The sequence below is a fragment of the Apus apus genome, chromosome 4, assembly GCF_020740795.1.
Source record: "Apus apus isolate bApuApu2 chromosome 4, bApuApu2.pri.cur, whole genome shotgun sequence".
In the NCBI taxonomy this organism is placed as follows: Eukaryota; Metazoa; Chordata; class Aves; order Apodiformes; family Apodidae; genus Apus; species Apus apus.
The window spans coordinates 88,541,914-88,565,734 of NC_067285.1; the positions used below are offsets into that span (position 1 = coordinate 88,541,914).

General features: G+C 41.5%; 1 protein-coding gene across 1 annotated transcript in view; it reads left to right on the plus strand.

Annotated features, from left to right (window-relative positions):
- Positions 1-428: 428 nt before the first annotated feature.
- CORIN (corin, serine peptidase) overlaps positions 429-23,821 on the plus strand; it is a 112,999-nt gene continuing 89,606 nt past the window's right edge. Inside the window, exons 1-2 of the mRNA XM_051617632.1 lie at positions 429-503; positions 15,993-16,137. Of these exons, the coding sequence (XP_051473592.1) occupies positions 429-503; positions 15,993-16,137 (220 nt within the window). The remainder of the gene's footprint in view (positions 504-15,992; positions 16,138-23,821) is intronic.

The window sequence follows — 23,821 nt, forward strand, 5'->3', positions numbered from 1 at the left end:
CCAGCAAGCCAAGGTAAGGGGTGCGAGGGTGAGCTCCACGGGTTTCTGCCCAGCACATCGTCCCTGGCTCTGGCTTGTCTTGCCACCTGAAGCCTTCTGCGGCGTGACGAGGCGTCCTTCATCAGGGCTGGGGGCCGGGAGGAGGGCAAAGGCTATGCCCACCTCATCTGCCCTCCCTGGGGGACGGCTTTAGGGAGAAATTAGCAAGTGGGCTGTCTCACTGCTTGTCCCCACGGGGTAGAGCCTTCTGTGCAAAAGGGGTGGGGATGTGGCGGCTTTCTCGCGGAGGTTTATTATTATTGGGTGGAGGAGGGTGGAGGGGGAGTCTGCCGAGCAGACAAAATGCGGAGTCCCCCCGCTCCGCAGAGACCGAGGTAGAGAAGGTGTGGGGAGCGGCTGAAGTGGAGAGGCTCAGCAGCAGCCAGAGCATGCTCTCCATGCAACAGTTCCCTGCCCTGGCCGCGGAGGAGGAGCGCTACCGGCAGGTCCTCTCCGCCAACCGGGTAAGGCGAGCCCGAAGGCGCTCTCCTCCGCGCGTGGGGCCGCCTGGGGTCCAGGGGGCCAGGGGCTTGCGAGGGCGGCTGGCCCCGCTGCTCGGCGACCGCTTGGGTGCGGGCGGAGGGCAGAGCTATGAGGGGGACGCCCTCGGCCGCCGCCAGGTGCCGGGCGGGAGAAGGGCAGCGCGGTGGCCGGTCCGATGGGGAGCCCCGCGCACAGCCGGCGCTGCCGCCGCGGGGCCGAGCGGCGCACAGCTCGGGCAAGCGGAGAAGGAGCCAGCCCTGCCCCAAGCCCCGTGATCTGCAGTAGCGAGATCGGACCCATGACTCACAGGCAGGAACGGTGCCGTGTTCCCGGGAGGAGCGGCCTGAGGGGCGGCCGGGTGCGAGGGACCGCCCGCTCCCAACCTGCCGCGGTAGAGCCGTCCCAAAGTGTTCCCGTAGCGAAACTCCCGCTTTTGCGGATGTGCGGGGACGGCCGAGCTCCGGGCGCAGGACGTAGGTGAGTCGCAGTTAACAACGGGTCGTTACTAGCGTTTCACAAAGAGCTTAGCAGTGCCCTCTCCCTAGATCTGTCACAAAGTCCCCAGGGATGATCAAGGGGGCTGATGTGCCTGTTTAATCGCTCTCGCGCTGGGAGGAGTGGAGAGGAGGTGGGCCGAGCCCGACGGCAACAGGTCCGGCCAAGATTTGAGAGACTAAAGTTTGGGCTTTGACGTCCGGCAGGTCTGCCGTGGCAGCTCCACCGGTGGCCCGGCTCCCGGCGGGGCGACGAACCGCGACCTCGTCCCCGGTGCGGGAGCTGCCTCCCGGCAGCGGGGAGGGCTGGCTTCATTCTGGGGCGGGTGGAGGGGCTCCCATTTCCCGCCGCCTCCCGACTGTCCGACGGGATAGTCTGCAACCACCCACGGGAGGCTGTCATCCTGTTGAATGTCACAGAGGAGGCAGTTAATCCTTGCAGTGAGAAACACCACACCTGGGTGGTTGCAGGTGTCCGAAGGGGATGGTGTGGGTGTTACCCGTCTCTCAGCACACCCTCTGGGAAGAAGGATAAGGGGGGCTTAGGAATATGCCCCTATGGGAGAGGCTGCACGGAATGGGGGCTTGGTACGGGGTGGCTGACGCGCTAGTGCGAGCCTGCGTGTCCCCTGATGTGCCCGGTGCGGGTGACGCGGTCAGAGGCGGCGGGCGCGGCGGGGCCGCTCGGGAGCCGCGGGGCCGGGGCAGCTCCCTGCGGCCCTGCCGGTGCGAGCTCCGGTCCGGCGCCCGCCGGGCCAGGGCTGGCTCCTCTCTCCGCCTGCCGGACCCACTCAACTCGATGCTGTAGCACTTGAAGAGTGGGCTTCCCGCGCTGTCATACCGATCCTTACACGACCGAGAAGGCACAGCAACAGGTTTTACAAGTGTGTAAATATGGCAGTACACTTTAGTAGCGTCGTTGCTCCACTTCATTTAAAATGCAGAATCACTAGACACGTTTAATGGCAAACAATTAATTAACCAACCTTTATTAGCAGTCTGGCTGAGATGGTGAAACTCTTAAGTGAAATCAAGTATCTACAGCTTTTAATGCTTCACAGGGTCTCTTGGGAAGGGTTAGCTTTCAGCAGTAAAAATATGGGAATGGATTTTTCCATATGGCCACTTACACCCTTCCTGTGTTCCTAAAAGATGAACCAGTCACCAGCAGTAAACTGTAATTCTTTAGTTGTTTGGTTTTTTGTGTTTGGTTTGGTTTGTTTTGTTTTTTTTGTAATGGATGCCTTAATTGCTGATCTCTCTCATAAGCTTCTCAGGTACTGTGACACGGTGTTGCATTAGTGTGTCACTGAGGTAACCCAGACAACTGTAAAGAAATAATGCAAGGAAGTATAGAACCACTCTGCTTAAGTATCTCTGTAAAAGCTGGTGACATCTCCTGACTGTCTTGGACATCAAAGATCTGTAGGAAGCTGGGGGGCTACTCCAGGGGACAAGGGAATCCCAGACAATGTCCAAACCTCCCCATAACAGGAAATGCTCGTGGCATTTTTTCCCTCCTCAGTCAGCCATTTATGGGGTACCCTGACAGCTGGTTTCCCCTTGTGGGGGAAGCCCGGCCCTTCAACCTCGCATACAATTGTAATTCAGCATGTGTTTTTAAGGAAGCCACCAGTACTTGTTTTCCTGAGAAGGCTCTTGGGGAGGAGAGCCAGGCAGAACAGCTCACTTGCCCAGATTAAAGGAATCTTTTGGTGCTCTATTAGTATCTGAGGTACTGTCAGGACAAAACATTGTTTTTCTGTAGTCTTTTGGAGCTTGGATTATAAAATACTGAAAAAAGCATTCACTTCCTTTCCAGAAATCTTTGCCGGAGCTTAACTGTGTGCCTGTGGTAGATGACTTGAATGTGCAGAAAATCACAGGTATAAGGTGGTTTTAAATGTGTAATTATTGGAGGTGCTTTATAAAATGTGCAATGCATACAGGGCAATTTAATATATCTGTATTAACACATCTGTATTATTATTAATAGTACATATTAGTTGATGCCTGCAGACACAAATGAAAGCCAGGACTGTTAACAGTGCCAGTAATTATTTTAAAATGCAGCCTTACTTAAATGTAGGAGTTTTTTGTGTTTGTTTGGTTGTTGTTGTTGTTTTTTTCCCCTAAGCTGATATGCATATTTTGGTTTTAGCACTCTGCTCCCTCAAGGAACATTACTGTCCTGCTGTTATACTAAGTCCATGTATTGCCAGACACATAATTTCTTCTCATTATTTGCATGGCCAAGCAAGGAGTGCATGCAAAGGCTGAGGTGGATAAGCACCCAGACAGAAATCTCATTTACCAGGAGTGGAATAGTCCTTCCAACAAAAGGCTGAACAGGCAAGGGAATGTTAGGATGGTTACACCCGGTGAAGAAACTAAGCAGCTCTTGGTCTGAACCACTACTCAGCTGCTCTAACCAACAAATGCTGAACTCTAAAAAAACACTTTGTATACAAGTGGGAGCACAGTGCTTTAATTGGTGTGGCCTAGTGGCCGCTTGGGCTCTGTGAGTCCTTGACACACTGAGGCCCAGCAGATTCAGGTAATCCCAATATAGCAGGCACAATGGAAGCACTACAGGCACTTCCTTAGAAGAAGGGAGCTGTGGCTTTGATGCCACCTGGACCAGGAGGCCATATATACCAGGTTATGTGCATTTGGGTTAAACAGAAGGCATTGTGAGGCAGTTACACATGATGGCCCTATTTTCTGGTGTGGTCAGGTTTTAAAAGATGGCAGCTACCACTGCACTATGTGTGAAAGGTGGAATCTCTATCCTCAGCAAGTGCTTACACGGCCAAATAAATGCCTCGTTTCTGAATGCCAGCCAGATTTTGACAGGGTTGGGTGTCAGGCCACTTGCAGCAGGGCAGTTCTGGACTTGCACAGGCCCATCCAAATGTGGCAGTCAAGGTACTTCCTGAGTTTTAAATGCCTTCAGGAAAAGCAGCTAAGCAGCAAGTCTTGGGAGAGCAGTCTGATGACAGTTTGAAAAACTGATGTTCCTACTCTGTCTCAGTTTCTTTCCCCACTAAAAAGAGATGAACCTCATGAATGCCAGGCTGGGTAAGTACAGTTCAGGAGTGCCAGGGAAGAGGGTTAAATGGCAATCCCTGCTGAAGTTGTGGATTGTCACATTAGGACAAGGCAGGTCCTGCCTGACGAACCTGATCTCCTTTTATAACCTGATGACCTGACTATTGAATGAAGGAAAAGCTGTGGATACTGTCTATCTGGACCTCCAAAAAGCATTTGACATGGTTCCCCATAGAACTCTCATTAAAAACCTGGCTGCTCATGGCCTGGATGAGCACACGATCTGTTGGATCAAGCACTGGCTGGACAGTCGGGCCCAAAGAGTGGTGGTCAATGGAGTCAAACCCAGCTGATGGCCAGTCACAAGTGGTGTTCCTCAGGGCTCAGGGTTGGGACTGTTTCTGCTTAACATCTTTATTGATGATCTTGATAAGGACATAGAGTGTATCATCAGTAAGTTTGCAGATGACACCAAGCCAGGCAGGAGTGTTGATCTGCATGAGGATAGGGAGGCTCTACAGAGAGACTTGGTTAGATTGGATTGTTGGGCTAATGTTAATGGTCTGGGCTTCAACAAGGCCAAGTGCCAGGTCCTGCACTTGGGCCACAACAACCCCAGGCAACACTACAGGCTTGGGGAAGTGTGGCTGGAAAGTGTCTGGCAGAAAAGGACCTGGGGGTTCTAATTGACAAGCGGCTGAATATGAGCCAGCAGTGTGCCCAGGTGGCCAAGAAAGCCAATGGCATCCTGGCTTGCATTAGAAATGGTGTGGCCAGCAGAAGCAGAGGGGTGATTGTCCCCCTGTCCTCAGCACTGGTGAGGCCACACCTAGAGTATTGCGTCCAGTTTTGGGCACCTCAGTTCAAGACAGATATCGAGGTGCTGGAGCAAGTACAGAGGAGGGCAATGAAGCTGGTGAAGGGCCTAGAGAATAAATCTTACGAAGAACACCTGGAGGAGCTGGGAATGTTTAGTTTGAGGAAGAAGAGGCTAAGGGGAGACCTGATCAGTCTCTTCAACTACCTGAAAGGTCATTGTAGAGAGGTTGGTGCTGGTCTCTTTTCACAGGTAATTAGCGACAGAACAAGAGGGAATGGCTTCAAGCTGCAACAGGGGAGGTTTAGACTGGACATGAGGAAAAACTTTTTCACCGAAAGAGTGGTTAGACACTGGAATAGGCTGCTCAGGGAGGTGGTTGAGTCACCATCCCTGGATGTGTTTAAGGGTCATTTGGATGTGGTGTTGGTGGGTATGGTTTAGGGGAGAACTTTGTAGAGTAGGGATGATGGTTGGACTTGGTGATCCCAATGGTCTTGATTTCAACTTGAACAATTCTATGGTAAATCCTCCTTGTAAAGGTTTTCACACACAAAACAATCTTTGAAGATGGTGGCCAGACAGGTTCTGCATTGACTATGCTCATTGCCTCAAATTTTAATTTCTAGACACCCTCTGCAGTCAATTTTTGTCACGTGAAAGTGTGCAGTTTCATTTGGAACTGATCCTCAGTCTGAGTGCATTAAGAGTCCTCTTCCACTGGCTGGGGATCTGTAGCTGCGGCAGGTAATACACGTCTGAGGTGGATCTTCACTTTCTCAGAGCCTGCATGAGGAAACATGGGGGGAAAAAAAAAAAAAAGGGGGGGGGGAGGAGGAATGCCTGAGACTTGCCTAGGTAGCTCGTCTCCTTCCTTGGCTCACGCCGCAGGCTGTGTCCTCTGGCAGGGCTGGGCTGCCCCGCCCCGCAGGCCGTGAGCGGCGGGGCAGCGGGCGGGGCGGGCTGGCAAGTGCGGGTCAGGCGGGCGCGTCCCGCCGCGGCGCTTGGGGGTTCCCCGCCGCTGTCGCCTTGCCCGACTGTGCTGAGGGACGGCGTGGGGGGCTCGTTCCGCTGTGCCTCTCCCAGTCAGCAACCCCGCGACAGAATATGATGCCGATCGCATCCCTTCCTTCTGTCCCCCGCCCCTCTATAAATAACTCTTGCTGGGTTGACCTGTCAGATTCCGCCAGCAGAGCGGATCCCCTGATCCGGGCCGCCTGCAGTGGAAAGTCTGAATGTACAAAATGCCGTAGTAAAAATAGAGCAGTCGGGTAGCCCCTCCGGCGGGTCCTAGCGCCGGGGGCCAGCGCGGAGCGGCCCGGGGAGCCCCCCGGCAGCCAGACCCGTCGGCGGCCGCGCCCCAGCGCTGAATCCTTCTCCCCTCCTGTAGCTGTCAGAGGAGAGCGTCACTGACTGCTGCTTCTGCTGTGGAACGGAGAGTTCCGTTTCCAGCCGTGCTTTGTTTCGGCTTGTCATTCAGCAAATACGGAAGAAATGGGAATGATGGTTTAATAGTCTAAATGTAAAAAGTAACAGTGGGGCAAGAATCAAGCAGGAGTTTGTCTTTTTGAAAAGAGGTGAAAATATGGTTACCTCTGAAGTATGAATGAGATTTCATTCTGTGCGTACCTTGTATAGCAGGCTGCTCTCCTGAGGGGACATGTTCTCCTCAGTTGTGGTTTCAAGCAACTGTAATTTTAAGCATTGCTTGTGATTATTTATTTATTCATATGCTGTTATTTCTGGTTGTTTTACCTCAAAATCTGAATATCTGGTGGTTACAGCCAGTGACAGATACCAGAAAGTGTCTGATACTTGTTGTGCCTTCTCCTGGTGCATCCATGTTGTAGCTCCTGGCCCTCAGCACCCACTGAGGGAGGCTGGCTGTGGTGGTAGGGTGGCCAAGCCACTCCCTCACCCTGCATCCATCCTGTGGAACAGGGGAGAAAATAGTAAGGATGTGAGTGAGAAAGCTTGTGTGTGAAGATAAAGGGTGGGAGATCACTTAGTTACTGTTCTGGGCTAAACAGACTGGACTAGAAGTAATGAGTTTATTACTCATTAATAGAAATATTTAATTACAAATTCAGGTATTGGGAAACAAAACCAAAAAAGGCAAGCATTAAAACACTGGGGGGAAATGCCTCCCCTCCCTCATTCCCATGCTCAGCCTCACTCCAGACTCCTCCCCTCTTCTTATCACTGAGGTGACACTCCAGTGGGGCAAAGAGCAGTGCAAAGGAGGACTGTGTTCTTCTCTGCTGCTCCTTCATTCTTACACTTCCTCTGCTGCTATGTGGATCCTCCATGAGCTACAGTCCTTTTGGAAATATGTGCTCTGCCATGGAACATCTACTTCTCCTCTGACCTTGGTGTTAGCATTGATGTTTCTCATTCTTTTTCCACTTCTCTGCCCATGTGGTGTTTTTTGCCCCTTCTTAAATATGTTTTCACAAAGGCATCACCAACTTGGCAGATGGGCTCAGATGTTTCCTGTGGTGTGGAGCCAACAGGAGCTGGCCATGTCCAGTGTGGGACAGGCCCAAGTCTCATGGAAGACCCCTGCAGTCTCCTCACTGCCAGCAGCTTGCCACCTGCACCCAGTACAGATGTCCATGTAATCAGAGGTAGAACTGTCTAGAAGTGGTGGCCACCTCATCATGGCATCAGTTTGGGAAACTGTGCTTGCTCACAGCTGACCAAAGTGGCAGTGTTACCTCTGTGATTGTCCGCTCCCCTGTCCCTGTTCCACAGCTCATGAAGGGATTAAATTAATCCAGCTGTTCTTCAGTTCGTTTTCACCATCTCTGTCATTACAGTGGAACCCCTGTAGCATCTGCTTCTTTGGGTGCCACATAGTCACTTATTCTCTCTTTTGTTGGTGTTGTTGCCAGCATAAGGCAGTTTCTAGCGCATCGCCCTGTAGAAAGTGAAGAGGCTGAAAATCAGATACTGCCAGAGCTACTTTGGAATGGTGAAGTTTATGCTTTGATGATTCAAGCCCTGCCCTTTGTTGCAAAGCGTGTTTCCCACAACAGTATGCATTCTGTGGGACCACGGCTTTTGAAAATGTGCTGAATCAATAATTTTATATATATATAATTTTTATATAGACATATAAAATTATATATTTTTTTTTTTCTTTTTTTTTCCAGAGAGGACACAGAAATTGAGGCAGTTTAGAAAACTTTTCCCTATAGAATAATCCATGGGGGACAACTGTAAACCTGTTGGGAAGAAAACTGTCAGGTTGCTTCATTCCAAGTGTTCCTGTAAGGCTACTGGTCTTCCTGAATTCCAAGGCTCTCTTTTTCTTGTAAAAGAGGCATTTTCTATATTGAACATTTAATTTGTCATCCTTAGGGGAAAGGAAGTGAAGGTAGACACGAGTTTTCTTCTTCAGGACTTCAGCAGGCGGCATCTATTCCAATTCATGTGTTGTAAAGTCAGAGTATATGGAATAGTGTTGATAGTGGTTTGGAGGGATAAAGAACCCAGGTGGTTTGAATTTGCTTTTTCCTCATCATATACAGGATTATTATGTGACTTAGAGAGTTCCAAAGAAAATATGAATGGAATGAAAGCTGGCATCAGTTCCAAACATGACAATTAAATTGAATAGTCTTAGCCATAAGTACAGTAGGATTTTTCTCCTTTGACAAAATAATTTAATAGATTGTTATTGTTTCAGTGTCTTAGATGGAAGTTTTTATCCTGCAAATTCTTATCTGATCCATAAACCTTTGATACTATATCAAAGTCATATTCAAATACCTACACCAATATAAGTGCCTCATTAACCCACTTAATTTTGAGTTTTCTGTATCAACTCGTTATTTCAAAACTTCAGCAATAATGCATAGGTTTAATCTCTAGTGACCTCTTCAGTTATTTCTGTCAAGATCTCCTGGTAGTTTAAAAAACATCCTTCTCTTTATTTTCTCTTACTGAAGCAAACTATTCAAAGATGACACGGTTCTGAACAAAGTGGTATCCTATTGCAAATGACTGAGTTGCCTCTAAATTTTATAGGTAGTAGGCTATTAACCTGTGAGTCATTATGTAAGTCCATTTTCATCTTTGGGAAGAGGACAAATAACTATCCAGCTATGCTGAACAGAGGAAGCTTTGACTCTAAACCATGTCCTTTCCTTTGGTTAATATTGCTGCTGCTCTTGCTGCTGCTCTTATCTTTGGTGCAAGGGTTAGTCTCTTGTTACTCACAATTCAGAAAAACTCAGTAGCGTAAAGTTAACATTACACATTCAAATCCAAACTTTGTTTCTTCAAGGCAAACGTTTATAGTGTAAGGATGTTCTATACATTTTAGAGAAAAATTAATAAGAAGTGCATGAAATATAAGGAGACAAATGCCTTCAAGAAGATTCCTTCAATCTGTTTAGCTTGCATTCCAGTTTAATATAATTGAAAGCTTTTGATTTTAAATAGGTTAAGTAATTGTGCAATCAGTAATGCAGGTGCAACATATATGGTACACTGGTCACTTTCAAGTTCAGAATGCTAAGCCTACTGATCAAACATTAATAGAAAAAAAAAAAAGTATATCCAGTGACAAGGTCTGGTTGCCTTGTGTGGAATGGGGCTTCTGCTGGAATTTCTACACAGGCAGTGGTTGATACACTGAATGGAAGCCACAGGGCAGGCAGGATTTCTTTTTGTCCCTTCTAGTTTTCCAGGCTTGAAAACTGCTTTTAAGAGAAGGTTTTTTTCTAACTGTATCTTTCTATGTCTCAAAATGTTTTTTTCAGAATAATTTTAATGTCACACTTTAGGCCACTGAGATTTTTTTTAAGAAAACTTTTTTATAGTGCTCGTGGCTGTTGTGCAGGCATCTATCTGTTTGTTGAATTCTCAGCAAAGCAAGAACCTGAAGCAAGTACTGTGTTACTCCCCTGCCTGTTGAATTGTGATTCTCAGCAGTGTATAACCAGAGACTTGCTATTGCTGCTCTGCTTGCTTAGCAAACCTCGATGCAGTAAGCATCTGGGTAGTCAGAAAGGCGTTAGTGTGGTCTCTGGGTGTGTTCAGAAAAACAGCATGGTACTGTTGAAACAGTCATGAGTCATTTTTTGCGAAGCTTAGAAACTTCAAGAAAACTAATAACCGCTAAAGCATAAATTCTGCATTAACGAAAGAATATTTTCCCCAAAACACTTTCCTGCTGCCTGCTGAGGTAGGCTGAATGGATGTTCATGTTCTAGTTTTGAGAAATATCAGATAATGCTAACCATAGTCTAGTTCTTAAAATGCATGTCTTCCATAGACACTTCAGTTTTTGAAAAGTCTTTGATATCTTCCATATGTTTACTAAAATTTGCTCAGCTTATGAGACATGGCAACATCACACAACTTCGCTAAAAGCTGTTAGTAATAAACAAGCATGAGCTTAGAATTGTAGGAAGTTGGTAATCAGCTGAACTACGTACTTGAAAATTCAACAAAATTCCATTGTAAATACAAGATGCATCCATTGTTGTAGTTGCAAGTTTGCATCAATGAAATTGTATTTATTTATATAGTGTACATATTTACAATTATGTAAACGATTAACATTTATGCCAAAGCCGAATCATTATTCAGCAGCTCTTCTTTTGAAAAAGGAAGAGATTAAAACATTGCTGTTGAAGAGGAGATACTATTGTTCTCTAGTAGTGATAACTATATTTTTCCCCTCTCTTCTAATTCAAATTTTGAAGAGTGATCAGTGATATGTGAAATCCAAGAAAATTTCTTCCACCCGCATGTTAGGCATCTAACACTAACTAAATATTTCTTGGTGGAAAGATGTGCCCAGCTTTCTATGACATCTCCCTTACTGGGATACTGTGTAAGTCAGGTTGGAATGATGACTCATATGCTTAATTTTCAGTGGTTAAAATTGAGGCAAAACAGAGTATTTTATTTCATGGAGGGGAAAGGAGGTCTAGTCATGAAAATGATCTTTGAATTATTTAATGCAGGAATTAGTAATTTGTCTGAGGATTTGGAGTTTCCTGGGAGAAGTTACAGGATTACAGTGAACTCGAACTACCAGGAAAACTAGTGATTTTCATTGTGCAAATAATAATTCATATGATAACAACATGCTTCTCATGCTTGATGCCTTGCTGTGTGAAAAGTTTTTTCCTTAAATTGGACTGTTTCCTTTCAGAGGAACTATAGCACTTTTGTTCTTAAATTTGTGTACACTGAAATATGAGTATTACTTGTATTTGCAGACAAAAGCTGCTTAAGTATCCAATGTCTTACGCTGCCCTAAGATTTTTTCTCCAGTTAGTTCATTTCAGTTTGTGTCTTTGATTCCACTAACACTGAAAATGAAAATTATGGAAAACCTTGCTTGCAGTCACTTTTTGCGTGTTCTTGTTTTTAGTGTGTGACGTGGCCTGTACTTTTAGAGTATTTGTATATATCTTACACTTTCTGCTCATTACAGTGACTATTAAAGTGTGCTGGTAGTACTTTTTGGATGATAAAGTCAAATAGAAATGCATTGCTGACTCCCAAATTTTCATGTGAACAGGACAGAACTGATAAAAAATGTAGAGCATTTGCAGCTTCTGGTTATTCAATCTCAGGCATCTGAATATTGTGAGTTGGCCAAAAGAGGCTGTTGTGTATTCAAACATTGACACTTCATATGTTCAGTTTTTGCTCAGTAGCCTAAGAACTGGGAACCATCTTCCCTTACAGGGAGAGGAAAGCTCTAGTGACTGGTATGGTCATGTGAATCCAGTATCTGTAGCTTTATGACTGGCATAATGAGAGTTGATAAAATCATGGGGGCTGACAACAGGGCACTGCTTCAACATTAGACGAGGAACGGTATCAAGAATATGGAAAGAGCTGCAGATAGTTTTCATAATCTAACATATTTTCCATACATGAACTGTTGGTTGGCTGAGAAGCAGATTCCTCAAAGGAATTATGAAGACTTCCACGAGGCCACCTGTTTACTGCCCCCTAATGACATTCTTGCTGCATTTCATGGTAGTGTTTTCTTGTCTTCTTTCCACTTAATTCTGGTGTAAAGCACTATAGAGTACTTTGGTGTAAGGCTTCTCAAGATATCTCAAGATACCTCAAGATATCAGATGCTTCTGATGCAATAGTTGTTTTCTACATTTCTTTGTAGACACCCATGATGCATAGAAGATACTAACAGTGGGCTGTTAGCCCTAATGATATTTCTTTACTGGGAGAACATCTGTTGGGTTTTTGGTGACAACAGCAGGAGATATTTTTTTAAAGTGCTTATACCATGATTCAGGCTCTTTTATAGACTAGTAACTTAGATACTCTTTGTGTCTAAAAGGAAAATTTGCATCCTATCATAGGCTTTCCACCCATAAATCTTAATGTAATGTGTCATTTCTGTGCTTTAATGTGACAGGCATGTTATTGAAATGACACCCATAAGATCAAATTCTTCCCACATCTTGCAGAAGACAAACTGTGAATTTTAGTTCAATGAATTTTTAGTCTTTTTGTAGTCAGATGGAACTGCATTTTTTTCCCTGTCTCACTTTATTCTGCTTCTGTGGTTTCAGAAAATAAACTGTGAGCAGTCTGGTCCAGCAGTTCTCGATAAGCTTAGGGTTTTTTAAAATTCTGCACCGAAATTAGCTGGGAGTTTCTTCATGGTATATTTCCTTTTTTGTAGTCATTACTGAAAAATAGCACTGAGATAAGCAGTGGTAAATGGCATTTCATTTGAGACAGAATACTTTAGCTGTCTGAATAAATTATCTGTCATTTTTAAGCATCCTGTATTCTGACTCTGTGTTTATTTAATGCTAAACCTGTTTGCAATAAAAGCAAATGACTCGTTGCCTTAAAAATCAATCACTGACATTTCCTAACTACAGTGCAGACATTATTTAATTGAAAAAAGTCTTTCTTGAATCAATTTTTCTTACAATAGTGGTAGGGAGGGAACTTACACCAGCAGTCCAAGTATTGAGAATGTTTTGGTTCAGTGCTGTGCTAAATCTGTTTCAGGCCAAAATCTCTACCACTTAGGGTTGGTTTCTTTCAGTCTGTCCTCAAGGATTATCCTTCTAAGTCTTGCCCTTGCATTGGAAAGGGAGATGAATGTCTATCTTCAAGTCTTACAGACTTAGGAAATCCTTCAGAGAAATTACTGACTACAGAGAGTTGAGGAAGACTCGTTTCTTATGGCCACTAATCTGGAAGCTTTTTTTTTTTTAGCTTTTTTTTTTCCCTTCTTCCCTGGAGATTCCATTATTTATGCCTCTAGTCCCCTATTTATACCTCTCTTCCATCATTTATTAGAATTGAGAGGACAGGGCTTGTCTGAAGTTTTTGCAGATACCTTTAGCATACTAGAGCTGTTAAAAATGCTGCATATTCTTTGTGTATTGCAGTATTTGGTGGCAAGAGGAAAAGAAACAGTATCAAGGAAAATATTACGAGTAGGTATAATGCATTTATGTTTATGGGACACTTCATTAAATCCTCACTGATGATATAGGAACCATTAGCACTATCTCCAGGTTTATTTCATACTTACCACAAGAATTTATGAAAAAACCTCATGTAGATGTTCAAATGATGAAAAACCAGCAAAATTGGAAAAACTAAGTTTATGCTTGCTGTGTCAACAATGATGATTTTAAATAGGTTTAGTGTTTTTCATGAGGTCTTTTTTTCTGTAGAAGGGAAAATACAACATGCAGTTTAGTTGTCTACAAATATTTACTTTGCTGTTACACAAAACTAGCGATTCATGGTGTTTAGAGAAGCATGTCTTTCACAATCCAACATTCTTTTTTTCAGCAGTCACTGAAAGCAAATTTGGATACAACAGACCCTTTTAAAATCTGTGGTACTATGTTGTCAGTGCAAAGGCTGAAGTTTATTGTTGCTTTCAGGAGTTGACAAGAAAGGAAGGAAACATTCGAGGTTCACCTTTAGTGCAAACATTTGCCTGAAGGAGCTAGCATCCACAATGCCAATAGACTTAAAAAAATAATAATTCTCACAGAAATAACATAAGAAGCTCACTGTTTTCATTGGTACACATTTAATGTTTCTCTTAGGTTAACTCCGAGGCATCTCTACAACAGTGGTGGTAACTCTGCTCTCAGTTATACACTTCTGCTTAGGTAGATTAAGATCTCATGTATGTCCAAAATATTCAGTATCAACTCCTCCGCACAAGAAAAAAAATCACACTTGATGGTGAATACCATTTCTGTGTGTTTTCTCAAACCTTTGAGAATGCAATTTTGTTGTTTATTGATAATACAAGCCCTTTTGCCTGGAATTTGCAAGAAATTGATCATGATTTAGAGTCATTCCTGTAGGAAAATGAGCTGGATCTTACATTTGTGTGTCTTTAAGAAACTGAGAGTCAGATCCTGAGTGCCCTTACCACTGGGCTGTGAAGTGATGGTCCTGCTCCCTATTATCAGGCCCAGCAGAACTGTGTTCTTTTTACAGAATATCATGACTGTAAGTGATAGTGTGTTCTGATTCAGGAGGAGTCTATGTTCAGATGATACTCTACAGAATTGTAGATCTAATTTTTAACTGCCTCAGAAGAGGGAATTGAACTCAAAAGCTCCATTTCCCATGGGAGCACTGTAACCACTGCACTGTTAGAAAGGGTAATTTTATGCCATTTTTCTCTCTTTTTCTTTTTTTTTTTTTTTTTTTTTTTTAACTGTGCTTTCACAAGTAGTTATGTGAGCTATGTTTTGGGAGATCTTTATGCATAACAGAGCTGTTTTATTCCTCTGTTACCTGCGCTTAGACCACCCAAGGGAGCCTTGTACAGTCTGTGCAAACCAAGGTTATTAAATTTGGGGAAGCCTGCCTGCCATGAGTAGCTGCTAAGCTGCTATATTCCATCATGACCAGAAGCAAAACTTCAGGCAGGATTTGAGGGCTTTAATATGAAAATGGGGGAAAGTATGGACTGCAGAAAGTCACATAGTCCAGCAGGGATTGTCTAAATGCCACTTGGATTTTGGTTCTTAGAAATCACAAAAATCCTTACCTATATCTGTGCCAGGATATTTGAAGTGTTACTTGTGGGTAAATTAGCTGAGATACTCTGAAATCTTGTATTGCATCATTTTCAAATTCTGAAAAAGTTGTTAAGAAAAACACTTCTGACATCAGTTAACTCTCACCAACATTCTTCTTATTTCTCTTGACTATCAGTCATCCTTTGGGAAGACATTGTCTGGAATTAATAATCCCATAATCCAATTTCACTTTATCATAGGGAATATTGTAATTATTTTTAGTCAATGTGGAATAAAGATGCATTAACTTCATAACAACAGTTTCAATCTTGCTTTAAATATTGATTTGACATTTTGTTTTTTTTTTTTTCTGTTTAAGAAAAGTTACTTTTTTCAGTATATGAGATCATAGTAGAGTTGTGTTTAAAAAGATATATATTAAATAAGTTTCCTTTTGCAAAGGTTTGAATTTGTGTACTTTGTGTAGTTCAGTTGAGTTCAGAAAATAATTTTTCTCTTTTCCTCTATATTCCACTTATAGAACAGGAAACATTAATTGCAAACTCTATAGCATACTGTGGTAAGTTATAATTTTGTAAAGTACTTAAAAAATGAAACAGCATTATTGTGCAAAAGAGAGGTAACAGTCCCTATCACTATTGCCACGTAATGATTTTAACAGTTGCTGGGCTCCTTAGTAAAGGAAACTTGAGAACATGGAGGTCCTGAATAATTAGTAATTAATTATATTTAATTATAAAATAAGCTGTATTTTGCCGTATTTCTAAAATTTATTATGTGTTTTACATTATTTAAAATGAAATGCCCATCTAAGTCCTAGTTCATCTGAAATGTTCAGAAATTTCAGTGAAGGTGTAAGCCTGTGGATCTTGGGTAAACTAAACTACATTATATGGATTACACTAGGCTATGCAGCAAAAAGAAAGATTACATACAGCTTTTCCTAAAAGTCATTTATAGCATTCATTTAAATCACATAGCTGCTCTGTGTAATGAGGCAGACTGCTATTGAAAACATAGGAGTTACTAATTGACGCCAGAATGATGAATCTGTGTTCTTTTGTTTTTCAGGTCTTAGGAACAGATGAGGATAATATGGGGAATGGTTGCTCTCAGAAATTGGCTTCGGCCAAGTTCCTTCGACTTCTGCTTCTAATACTGATTCCGTGTATCTGTGCCCTTATCCTTTTGTTGGTGATCTTGCTTACCTTTGTAGGTGAGTGCTAATGGAGTAAATCAAGGCATTCTAATGAAGGAGACCAAAACTGTGACTGCAATTGCAGATGTTAATGTAACTGTGACATTAAAAATACATCTTAGCACATCTACCTAACAAACTAATCTACCTAGTAACGTAATACTTGTTGCAGATGAATAAATATGCTATTTAGAGTTTATAGTAAAACATACTTAAGGTACCAGAGAGGAAATCCTTTATGAATTTCTCAAGGTAGATTTTTGAGAAGCACACTACCTTGAGCATGTAGTATGTAGATAGTTTTCAGCAGTTATTTCATAGGTACAGAAAGATATTTCTGTAAGAACTTCTGATCACTGTTAGTAAAATGGAGTATTTATCCTTTTATGTCACATGTTGATGTGCAAATCTGATTTTTATTTTCAGGTGAAAGCTAATTTATAAATGGCTATCAATCTTTCTGAACAGCCTACAAAATGCTACTGCTTAACTAAGGAAAAATATGCTCATTTCTGCTAAATATAAAATACGTATCAGTGCAGAACCCCAAGTATGTTTTGTTGAAAATTGTTCCAGATGTATTAGATTTCATAATAGCTTAGTTAGTTAACTAACTCTGTGCCTGTTGCAGAATTAAAAGGTAATAATTTATTACCAAAATTTGATTTAAACCTTTCCCTTTGTTTCCTTTAGAGGAGCTGATGTGTCATTAAATTGCTTCAACTACAACATGAGATAGACAGTAATGCTAGGCTAAGGCATCACTTTATTAGGAAAAAAAAAAAGTAAAAATATATCTGTTCTACTTTCAGTGCTGAGAGTTTCTGGGATTTTTACTTTCTTTTTATTAATGAGAATATTTTCTAGCAGAGCTTCTTTAAGTACTTCAGAAGCATATCTCTAACAAGTGGAGTAAAGTAGGAGGTATATAGATACAAATCTATTTTCCTATCTTAAACTCCCAACTTCAAAACACATCATACAATCAAACAATTAGCAAGCACAGGACGAAACTAAACATGTCTCAATAGTACCTTCAGCACTGTCAAAATCAAGGCAACTTAAATCTGTTTTCTCAATTCAATCTGTAAAGGATTTGCAACAAGAAGTTACAGGCCTGTTCTTTTCATTTAGCTTAAGTGAGGAAAGTAAAAGAAAAACAATACAAAGCTAGTGAATGTTATGATTGACAAGTAAGTCACAGCATGTATCCTTAAACTAAGAACAGTCTGAAGTGGATTAGGATGAAATAAGTCTGGCAATTAGGAAATATGATGCCATTCAATTTACTTTCCTTATGTTTAGCATTCCATTTCTATCCTTCATATCCTCTGTCCTAGATTTTAATTCTTTGGTGAGAAAGCAGATAAAAAATCAGGTGTATTTATGTCAGCTCTACTCAATCTCCTCCTCTGAGGCATGTATTGACATAACACTCATTAAAATGTATTAAATCCTCTTGGGAAATTGGAGCTGTTCCAATCCTACTTAGGTAGCAAAAGTCAGGACTATCTCCTCTTAAATAAATTACTGTAGGGTGAAGACTAAGGTTTAGTATTATTACCCAAGTCTAAAACTGCAAAACTCCCTTCAGCATCTTTTGAATTAGCATGATTATAATTTAGGATTCTTCCATCTCAGTTAGTGCTTTCATTTTATGTGCATTGACAGCCTAGAAACAAATATATCTGATGACTGGAACTAAATTAACAAATTCTGTGGGCATCTTTAAGCTTAGTGTAATACAATATAGTCTGTGCTATTTATTGAGAATACACTATATCCAGAATAGTAGTTCATGCTGATTTGAGATTATTTATAAATGAATTATGTTACAGTTTTACATTGGTATGATGACTTAAAAGGTAAGAAATTAGTTGGTAGTTCTGACTGGCTAAATTCTGTTATTATTTTTTCACAAAATGGAGGGGTTAAATTATGTGATTATCATTCTAGTATCTTTCACTTGTGCTTAAAACATTAACAGGGAGCTCCAATATATTGTTTACAACCTTATGAACTTCTTAATTTGACTTTGGTAACAAACTTATTAGAAAAAAAAGCTTTTTATATTTTTCAAGAAAGTTTCCTGTTGTGAATTTTTAGGTAGTTATTCTTTTCCTTCTGTAATATTTTTTAATTAAATGAGGCATATACACATAAAAAAGTACACCTTAGAATTGTCCTATTCACTCTCCTTGCATCTGTTTCATTTCTTCCACACCATTGCAAGCTCTGATGTTGACAAAACTGAAAATTTGGTATGGGTGGAAGGAGACAAGTAGGGCAGTGCAGTGATATTCTAGTAATACAGAATATCCTACTAGAGGTGTGTACTGGGGGCCCCTTTGAATATGTCATTAATCAACCTTTCAAAAATTATTTACCATCAAGCTATTCAAGATGCACAGCCCTTGAAAAAGTTATTTTGTTAGAACTGTGCACAAAGAAGAACACAGCAAATTATCAGTACAAATATACATTAATTTGACCAAAGATACAATAGACTTTTATAGTCCATAGAAGAAAATACAAATCTGGGTTGTTTGGCTTTGATTTCTCTTAAGTTCTTACACTCTGGCTCTGCTTAATCTTCAGTCTGTCACCAGGAGTATTGCATGCTTGTCAGCCTGTAAAAGAAAACTGTAATGAATGAATGTTTTTCACTCATTGAAGTGCAGGAAGTACCAGTTGCTATGAGGGAAGTCTAGTCTATAGACCAGGAACAGAATGGTTTGTCAATTGCCTTTTTTATATCAGAGGACAGGAGGTCTTAGGAATGGTGCTTGCTTTGGACTGTTGAAGACCTAACATGCAAGGCCTGCACCATGAAGGCCTAACTCAGTAATACGAACTTGAAGGGTGGAGAAAAGGCTATATTACACATGACTAAAATTACTGACATTATACAATTTCATCTGACCACTATAGAAATCAAGACCTTTCTAATAAGATTTGTCCACTTTTAAAATATTTTTGTTTGTTTGTTTCTGGGGATTACAGTTAGCATAGTGTAGTAAATTTATTTCCAGAAAAACAAACAATAACTTGATCCATGACTTCAATAGCTATTTATTTTTTTTTAATGGAGAGATATAAGATCACCTTCAACTTGTGTTTGAATCTGTAGTCTATATCCCATTTTGCTTAGACTGAAAAAAAATCCTTAAGTCATGAATAGTATGCAAACATGACAAAAGTGAAAATTAGCATATTTCTAAGAATGAGAAACCTCTGGCATTTTCATTCTTTTCCTTGCAGAAAGGAAGTGTTCTAAACCACTTGAAAAACTGTTTTTAAAAAGTCCTTAATGGCTGGTGAGCAGTATACCAAATTAAATTTTCTTAATTGTACCATAATTCCTTGCCATTGCTTCACACTTACAGTTCCTTAAAGGAAAAAAAAAATATATTTACTTTATAGTGATAAATGCATTCCATGGTAGATGTCCCGTTCTTCCCATTACTTGTGTGGTCTACTATCTCTTGTTAACAGCCATCCACAACTAATGCTTTTTAAAAATGTTTTCTCTAAAATTCAGAACAAGTCTTGTGACACACATAAAAAATGGTTTGATATTGTCAGGCTTTTACAGTTGAGATGTAATTTTTGAGCATATGATCCTGCTGCAGGATCACATCAAATAAGCCTGCCTTTCAGGCAAGCAGCATACCCTCTTATCTATGCAAAATATTAGGCATTCTTACATTTTGCAAAATGATACTTAAAAATTTTGTTAGTCAGTAAACACTGGTGGGCATGAAGACTACAATTAAAGTCTTTAAGATGCACTGTTGACTGTGGATACACAAATAATCGAGGTTTTGGTTCTCACTGTCCTGACATTATCAGCATGCAATGTTTCTATTTTGTCCCTGACATGTATTTTGAGATGAATTTTGATTCTCAGTGAGAATTATAAGCATTATGTGTGATGGTTTGTATTTAGCATTTTCATCTTACTGTCCTTAAAAACAAAGCTTACTCTAATAGTTACATTTTTATTATCCCTGTATAAGTACAAACCAACCTGGGTGGTTCTCCAATCATTCTATTTTTTGGGAAATCTGTCCACCTGAGAGATGCTGTCAATGTTCTTGCATGTCACTGGTTGAACAATGATCATTACTATTATATTATCTGTGAGACCTGTATTCTCCTTTCCCTTCTCTTCCTGAGAACCCAGAAAGAGCTGTGTATCCTTCACAGAATAAACATCAGGAAAAGTACATTATAGTAAAACTGCTAGGCTTAGCTTTGTGGCTGTCAGATCTTCCACATTCATAGGTAACATGCATATATCAAGACTCCTGTATCAATCTGGGAACCCATACTGTCCCATAAGGAACTTTTTGCCACACAGAGGAAGTGAAAGGTGCAGGGAGTTATAGTTCTACTCTAGAGTAAAAGGATCTTGATCCCTGAACTATTTGGAGTCGCTGGTAGTTCTCCAGGTGATGTTGAGCCTTGAGCCATATGATGCATCCTCAAAGTCTAAAGTGGCTAGCAACATGGAGATTCAAAAGTTGTAATTGTGATACCAACATGAAACAGAAACAATTCCATTGTCAAACAATGGTAATATTTGCTGTGAGACAGGTGGTGTAAATTCAGGGGTTTAACACTAACATGTAAATAAACCGTTCAGTCCTGGGAGTTTTTCTGATGGAAGATGCTAATCATCAGCTAAATGATCTGCTGGTTCTTTAATTTGATCTTGCTAACACAGCTATGTTATGGGGAATGTCCAAAGGAGTATATCCCAGACTAGCCTGTATTGCATCCATCTATATGAACTAATTTAGTCTAGCAAGCCTTCTTTATGGATACATCTGGAATACAGCTCCAGGTCAGAATGCTTGCTGAGACATCACTGAGATGAGTGGGGAATTGTTCTTACACTCTAGAGAAAAGTAATGAAAGTTCGGCAGTCCACACAGCACAGATGGACAGAAGGTCACAGTGCCTGAAGCATGGATTCGGGTGTGGCATAATTGATTCCCAAGGAGCCTGTGGGAATCATGGGCTTTCTTTCATTAGTCAGGGCAAAGTGAGGGTTTAAAACAGGCATAGAGTTCAGGATTAGTTTCTGAATTGCAATAGAGCCATTATGTGTATGTTACATTTAATTTATTAGGTTAAGAAAAGCTTTTTACATAGAAATTTCTAGTTACATGACACATCTTGCTCAAGAGACAGAAAAAAAGGACACCAGAAAAGATTTTTTTAATTAGATCACAGTGTTATAACTGTAACTGGAAAGTTTCAGGCAGCAACAGCTACTAATATGAAAGGCAGCTACTGTCTTCCCCTCCAGCCCTTTAGTGTGATCCTGATTTTTTTGCTGAGAGTTTGTTGCCTGGACGCCAGAATTTGGAAGGGAAAATCTCACCTTTCTCTGCACACAGCCTTAGGACCCTGACTTTGATCTACAGCTTCTTTAAAGGATGCCTTCCACAAAGTCTATTTCACATTCCATTTAATCTGGAAACTGATTAATTATTTGCCTAAGTTGCCTGCTAATTTACAAAAAAAAAAAAAAAAAAAAAAAAAAAAATTAAAACGGACTCCTTTTTGCCCCCTTGGGTAGCTGGTAAGCACTTTAAGGTAATGTTTTTACCTGAGAAGAGGAGTAGGATAAAACCTATTACTGCAGCTCAACTGATATGCAATGATTTGGTATTCTCTGGGACCTCAATATTGTAAGTGATGTCCCCATTTCTTCAGAGTGTGGAATCACAGGGACAGACCCTGCAGAAGAAAATATCAGTGGTTATATGCTGGTTAGTTATAGTAGTGAACCAGGGTTTTATTCCCAGTGTTTAACTGCCTCATCCACTACAGATACTTTGGTAGGCTGCTTTGGTCTGTTTCATTAGCTTTTTACACAAACCTGGTCTTTTTGAGATTTCCTGCTGTAAACTGGTAGAAATCACCCAGAGTGTACACTGCCAACTTCTCCATTTAACAGCTTGAACAGTGTGACTATTTCTTAAATCTCCTAACTGTCCATTTCAGATCTTTAAATAAAACATTAATTCCCCACCAGTGAACAGCAACTGAAAAATGATCAGTAAAGCTGTGTGCAAAGCATTGCTTCCAACAGAATGAGCTTGCTGCCAGTTCCTTGGTTTTGCACCAAGCACAGTGAAGACTAGCATGCTGTCTATTTCTGTCATGTGGAGATGTCCAGCTGTACCTGGAGACACAAATGCAAAATGATTACAGCTACTTCTCAACTAACGAACTGTCTAGCTTATGATTTCCTGTCTACAGCTCTGTATCAACTCACATCTGAAGAATGGTTGGATACAGTGTGCAGGTACACAGGAATAAAATGCCTGTCTGCTATTAGCAGACATCAATAGAGGGCAATTAATTTCTCATAACTGAGGAGATTAAAAAAATTGATTGTTTTGAAGCATCACGCTATTTTCTTAGGTATCTTCAAATTTAAATAGTTTCTCCAGGGCTTTTGATGCTATAAAAAAAATCCCCAAATAGCTTAATTTAAGAATGAAGATATACAGTAGTGTTTTTTAGGGGGAAGAAGGATTAGAATCAAAGCAAAGGGGAGTCTAACTCAGTGAGCTGACCCTATAGCCTGGAATTAAGTGTTCTGAGTTCCCTTCTGTGCATTGGGAAGATGAGAGGGTAGGAGGAAAACATGGGGGGAGAACAAGGTGTCTCCTCATGTAGTAAGTGGAAACAGAGTTGTCATCTAGAGCTAGCCAGTGGGGAATGTCAAACAGAGGTCTACACTTACTTGTCTCAAGGGCACATACACTAGAGCCCAGGCTCATCTTATTCTGTGGGAAAAAAAGCCTGTTAAAAAGAATTTTAATAATACTAATTGTCAGCTGAGATTATATGATTGGGAAACCTTTCTGTGCAGAAGAGGTTCATTGTGTGGTACACCTGTCAAGAAGAGAAGGGCAGTTGTTATCACTAAAAACAGTGAAAATAATAAAAAAAAAGCTGTTATTGGAAAGATTGTTTGAAGAAGCAAACAAGCATTTGGGGATCTCAGTGAAAGAACTGAATGATCTTATGGGTAGTGATAGACATAGCTATTGCTTGTAGTTCTAGAAAAAGAATGAAAAAAGGCTAAGTGAGGATAGGATCCAGTGGCTAACACAATGTTTTTATTAACAGGATTTATTGGTCCACTATATTAAACCAAAATATTTTATTAAACTTATTTAAAGACTTGTCAGGTCCTGCACTTCAGCCACAACAAACCCCAGCAGCCCTACAGGCCTGGGGAGGAGTGGCTGGAGAGCAGCCCAGCTGAGAGGGATCTGGGGGTATTGATTGACAACTGGCTGAACATGAGCCAGCAGTGTGCCCAGGTGGCCAACACCAGCGTGGCCTGCATCGGGAACAGTGTAACCAGCAGGACCAAAGAGGTGATCCTGCCCATATACTTGGCCTTGGTGAGGCTACACCTTGAGCACTGTGTGCAGTTTTGGGTACTGTGGTATAGGAAGGACATCGAGATACTGGAGAGGGTGCAGAGAAGGGCAACTAGGCTGATTAGGGGTCTGGAGAACAGGTCATATGAGGAGAGGCTGAGGGAGCTGGGGCTGTTCAGCCTGGAGAGGAGGAGGCTGATGGGAGACCTCATTGCCCTCTACAACTACCTCAAAGGAGGTTGTAGTGAGGTGGGTGTTGGCCTACTGACCAGTGATAGGACGAGAGC